The sequence below is a fragment of the Sinocyclocheilus grahami genome, unplaced genomic scaffold (genome assembly GCF_001515645.1).
Source record: "Sinocyclocheilus grahami isolate Dianchi unplaced genomic scaffold, SAMN03320097.WGS_v1.1 scaffold585.1, whole genome shotgun sequence".
Classification (NCBI taxonomy): domain Eukaryota; kingdom Metazoa; phylum Chordata; class Actinopteri; order Cypriniformes; family Cyprinidae; genus Sinocyclocheilus; species Sinocyclocheilus grahami.
In genome coordinates, this window is record NW_015505764.1 from 803983 (window position 1) to 809776 (window position 5794).

General features: G+C 33.9%; 1 protein-coding gene across 1 annotated transcript in view; it reads right to left on the bottom strand.

Moving 5' to 3' along the window:
* The window catches only part of LOC107556955 (regulating synaptic membrane exocytosis protein 2-like), a 99458-nt gene that overhangs the window by 54586 nt on the left and 39078 nt on the right, over positions 1-5794 (bottom strand). The window contains exons 3-4 of the mRNA XM_016240224.1: positions 4666-4876; positions 3026-3037 (exon numbers count right to left, since the gene is read on the bottom strand). Coding sequence (XP_016095710.1) covers positions 3026-3037; positions 4666-4876 — 223 coding nt within the window. The remainder of the gene's footprint in view (positions 1-3025; positions 3038-4665; positions 4877-5794) is intronic.

A 5794-nucleotide genomic window follows, 5' to 3' on the forward strand; every position in this document is an offset into this window, starting at 1 on the left:
TACTCTACCAGGATCAGGAAACAGTCCTCCATAAAATGCGTTGCACACATCTAAATATATTTGGGTTGAACTGTTCTGGAACAGTGTTGTAAATACAACTTAACCACTGATTTCTAGTCGTGTCCTCTTTTGGAAGGCCAAACAAAGTAGTTTCGCTTTCACAACGAAACACACAGCGTCTTCACAACATGGCGGCAGTGGTGGCAGCAACAATAAAGTTACGCCTTCTTTCTTTGAACATTTGGGCGGCGTTATGCAAATCTTCCAACATAGTGACGTAGACATGTGGGGGCGTGTTAGAACGAGCCGTTTTAGGAGGGCGTGGACAAGTCTTAACTTTTATAAAGAATATCTCTTTGGGTTTAAGACTTTAGTCTTTGCAACTTTAGGGATCTTATCTATGCACGAACAGCTTGTAACACTCCAAAGAGAAAGGAAAACTTGAAATCGCATCATATGACCCCTTTAAGATATTTCTATGTAAAACTGTCTCCAGGGTTCAGAGAGGTTAGGATCACAAGTACTGTCTCCATTCAAACCCTTAATGCTGTAAACCACAGAGGGGAGAAACAAAATCCAGTCACCAAGAACTAACTGGCAATTCAATCCTCCGCCGGGCAACCGGATAAAAGCTCGGCATGGTCCTGCTACTGCTGAGATACCAGAAAACGTAAGGAAACGGAACTACAGACTAGAGAACCAAGACACCAAAAATCAGACAAACATCTGACACTCAGACAACAGAGGTAAAAGAAAGAAACATGAAAACGTCACACTCTACCAGTGCTGCAATCTATAACCAGTAAGAGCTGATCACTCTTTGCTAAATGACCAGGAGACATCTCAATATGGGCAACTGTAGGAATGGAAATCTCCTTAATATCTCTTTTTTTCCTCCTAGTAGTCATGAGTTTAAATGGTGAGATTAAATACAAACTGAGCCTTTTACCTCCTGCTTCTCAGATGTTTCGACAGAGAAATACCCCAGTCACATATCATCTATAGAGTCTCACAATAGATCTCAACACTGTCTCAAACTGTAATCAGATTTGCAGAGCCACTAAATCTGCAATTACTGTTTTACAGCAATGATGATGTTTGTTTTAATTTTATATTTATACATCTGGACACATTATGGCAATGAATAGCCTTCATTTTCTTTATAGAAATTGAATTTTATATTATACATCTGGTCAAGTAATTAATAATATTCATTTTCTTCATGCAAAATATAATTTTTGATTTTGGAGCAAAAATTCACCCATATACTGCCATATTACTGGGCTTTATCAAGACCAAGTGATCAAGTGAGATCTATGGGGATCACCATAACTCAGAAGCGGGGCCAGTGTGTGACTGGTAACACTCCAGGTGAACCTGCTGCATCACCATCTGTGCTCAAGGGAACACGAGAGTGTTTCTATTGTCCTTCTGCACAAAGAGCAGCGCTGCCTGCCAGCCTGGAGCCGGACGCAACACTTTTACTACACTGTACTCATGCAGCCCAAACAACATGCACAAGAAAGAGGCTGCTGTTTAATTGCTCAGGGAGTTCTCATTTAACTATCAACTTTGTCCTTCTGAACCTATAAATCTACATACAGCATATTGTCTTTTTCCTCTTAAGAAACATCTGAGACGCAGGATATTTAAGCCAAACCTCAATTTGATGCCATTGGAATGTCATTGTTGGAATCAATTGTTTAAAAAAAAAATAATAATAATAAATAAATAAAAATTAGGAACTTTTAGAGATCTTATTTGTCTTATCAAACTGCAATAATACAGTGTTCTTTTTGTCGCTATGCAATCACAACAAAAATTAAAATTCACAAAGCTGTTTGTTGTTTATTGTAAAGCTATTATTATGGTTTCCCCCCCTTTTTTTTTTTTTAAATAATATGAAAATGTTCTGATGTTGAAATGAGGGGTGATGCAATGTCATCCAGTTGATTCTAGCAATATCACAACCATTTCTCATTTAGTACAGGTTCTGTACGTGATTTCAGCCATTTTGATAACTCCAACCAATTTGCTATCACAATAAAAACTGTTAATCAAATTTATATTAAAAATATATTAAGAAGTGAATCGTTAACTGCAAGTGTCTATAATATAATATGTGAACCTGGACCACAAAACCAGTCTCAAGGGTCAATTTTTCAAAATTGAGATTTATACATAATCTGAAAGCTGAATAAATTATATTTCCATTGATGTATGGTTTGTTATGATAGGACCATATTTGGCCGAGATACAACTATTTGAAAATCTGGAATCTGAGAGTGCAAAAAAAATCTAAATATTGAGAAAATCACCTTTAAAGTTGTCCAAATGAAGTTCTTAGCAATGCACATTACTAATCAAAACTGAAATTTTGATATATTTATGGTAGGACATTTACAAAATATCTTCATGCAACATGATCTTTACATAATATCCTAATGATTTTTGGCATAAAAGAAAAATCGATAATTTTGGCCCATACAGTGTATTTTTGGCTATTGCTACAAATATACCCCAGCGATTTAAGACTGGTTTTGTGCTCCAGGGTCTCACATAAATATATGCACACATTTATATATAAATATATTTACATAAATAAACTAAAATATAATATACAAATGTTTGTAACATAAAACAAACGTTTATAGTAAAATACTGTATATTGTATTAAAATTGTTAAAATGTTGCTGTTAAAAATAGTTGTTTAAGTAAAAGACATATCAATTGTCATCAAAATGTCATTCTGTTATCCTTGAAAAATTGTCATGTGTTTTTACAGTGTAACTTAAACCACACACACTCTTTCCAAAAACCCATCCTTCAAAGTCATATAGAGCAACCGGACAGAGATTGTTTCTGACTGGCTTAAAAAAGGAGCCTATCTTACTACCTGTGAGATATTTCTGCTGCTCCAAAAAAAAAATAATAATAATAATAATTGATTTAATGGAGGTGTGCAATCATCACACTTTTGCAAAAGCTAAATATCAAAGCATAGTCAAGAAAAAAGGGTGCTGACCACTTTATCCTCCTGTTGCAATTCCACAGGGGAGGAAACGCAAGAGAGAAAGACAAGGGAAAAAAGAAGAGAGGAGAACAAGTGTGAGTGACATTCAGACACACATAAAGGGATGTTCACGAACTACTGCAACCAATCACATCGCCGCTTAAAAGCACCAAGACTGTGCTGGGAGAGAGACATCAAAAGGTTAGATAAGCAGTTTCTGGCCTGATACATCCATCGCCCCGGGCCAACAGGCGATGTGGTAAAAACAGAGGGAGCATTGCCCTCTTGTGGTCATCGCATTACCCCCTCAACCCTCAGCGGCCAGCAGCAGGAAATAACACAAGATCAAATGCGTTACAATGAGTTGAATGATTTCTGTATGAAATTACATGACAAAAAAGGCCCTGCATTAATAAGTTCAACTACTTAAATAATAAAACATGGCTTTTAGCATCTATAAACATCTCACACTGTCACAGTTCTCAAAATCATCTCTTTCATTATGAGCTGTAAATATTGAATATGCTCAGAATGGCGTATTACACTATTTTTTTTTGCCGTAAGTACAGTATAGTGATATCAAGTGCAAGTGATATCAAATGCAATTTCTAATATCTATTATGAGCTGTAAATATTGAATATGCTCAGAATGGCGTATTACACTATTTTTTTTGCCGTAAGTACAGTATAGTGATATCAAGTGCAAGTGATATCAAATGCAATTTCTAATATCATTGTAGTTTATTATTTGATTGGATTGCCAATTGGATTGACTTTTTACTCAGTACTGGATTAACCCTATAAAGCCTACTGTATCATTTTTTTTAAAGCCTCTACACTATCAACATGATCAAAACGTTGCTGAAAAATTGTTGTACACATTCTACTACATGTCATCTTACTGATAATTTATTATTTTTTAGCACATTAAAAGCATTTTAGTATAATTCTAAAAACATCCACCTTCAGCTCATGGTTCACGTGTGTATTTGCTGTGAAATCTTGATGATTCTATAAAGTAAACATTAGAATAACCTTTATATTGTTAGTAACACTACTGGACTGAAGCAAGGTTTACCTGATTATAAAAACTATTATTATTTTTTTTTTTTTAGAAAAATCATGTAAAAATGCATCACATGATGATACATCAGGCTTTTGAGAAAAAATGTATCTCAATTGTCATTGTATTGCACTATTATATGTTTTACCCCCAATAAAAACTACAGAGCTTTGATCATAAAACTAAGTATTTACTAAGACATATATTATTGGCAAATATAAAGTGAAAACTAATATTTATATGTATTTTATGTCAGCAGTCTGCTATTCTGTTAAAAAAACATCTCATTGATTTACATTACAAGCTATCAGAATTTAATCTCACTGTTTAGACGTAAAAATGACAACATCTGCACCAAACAGCATATTTTTGCTCAGTTTGAGCCAAGTCTGATCTCCATACTCTCACTACATGAGCCATAAAAGCCTGATGTACAAAATGATAGTTTCTCACTTGCATTTGCAGGTAGTGTGCAGTGCATACTTCACCGTATGCTATATTTCATTCTGAACACAGTCATCATTACAGTAATGACTAGTGTCCAGCTGAAGTCAGTGCTTGTGTGATCGGAGCAGCTTTACGGCTGTACCTTGTTAGAGCGTAGTGAAACTCTTCCTCCACAGCGAGCGCAGAACTTGCTTTGGCAATACGAACAGAGGTGGCCACAGCCGTCGGCAAACTTGGTTTTATGGCAGATTCCGCAGGTGGGGGAGTCACTCTTCTGCTCCTGGGTGCTCTGTGCCTCTTCCCCCATCTTACTCACCTGGTCCTTATACATTTCAAATTGCTGGTGCAATTTCCTGCAGGAAACAGAACGCAGCCAATCAGAACACAGCAAGAAAACACATTATAAGTATATAGGATGTGAATATAATAAAAATAGTAATATACTTGGAAAAATAGGAAGGATTTTGTCATTGGGTTACAACCAAAAGGACAATTTTATTGCTCAGAGCTTGCGCTTCATTGCTCATTAGACTCCATTCATTGTTTCATTCAAATATTAACTTCATTATCTTAAAAACCTTTTAAAAAATTAAAATAAATAAAAATACAAGACAATTGCTGACATACAGTAATAGTACAGAGCTATAAAATTAATATGAAGACTATGATCTCAGACATTTTTTGAAATAAATTAATACTTTTAATCAGTAAGAATTCATTATATTCATTAAAAGTGATATATTAAGTAAAACAAATATTAAGCAGCACAACTGTTTTCAACTTTGATAATAAATGTTTATTGAGCAGCAAATCAGCATATCTGAATGATTTCTGAAGGATCATGTGACACTGAAGACTGGAGTAAGGATGCTGAAAATTCAGTGAAATAAATGAAATTTTAAAGTATATTAAAATATTTATATTAAATACATTATTCAAGTTTTTAACTGTAGATTTTGATCAAATAAATGCAGCTTTGGTGAGAATAAGACAAATCAAAAACATTTTCAAAAAATCTTACTGAATGCAAACTTTTCAGCTGTAGTGTACATTACAATAAATTCAAAATTTGTTGAAAACGTTTAAAAACAAAGTACAAATGAATACAAATGTTAAATTTCTAAGAACTTGTCACATGCATTTTGAACTAGATTTTTAACAATCTTTGTCATTGACTTTGACAAATGTTTTTATATACGTTTCAATACGGTATATATATATATATATATATATATATATATATATATATATATATATATATATATATATAT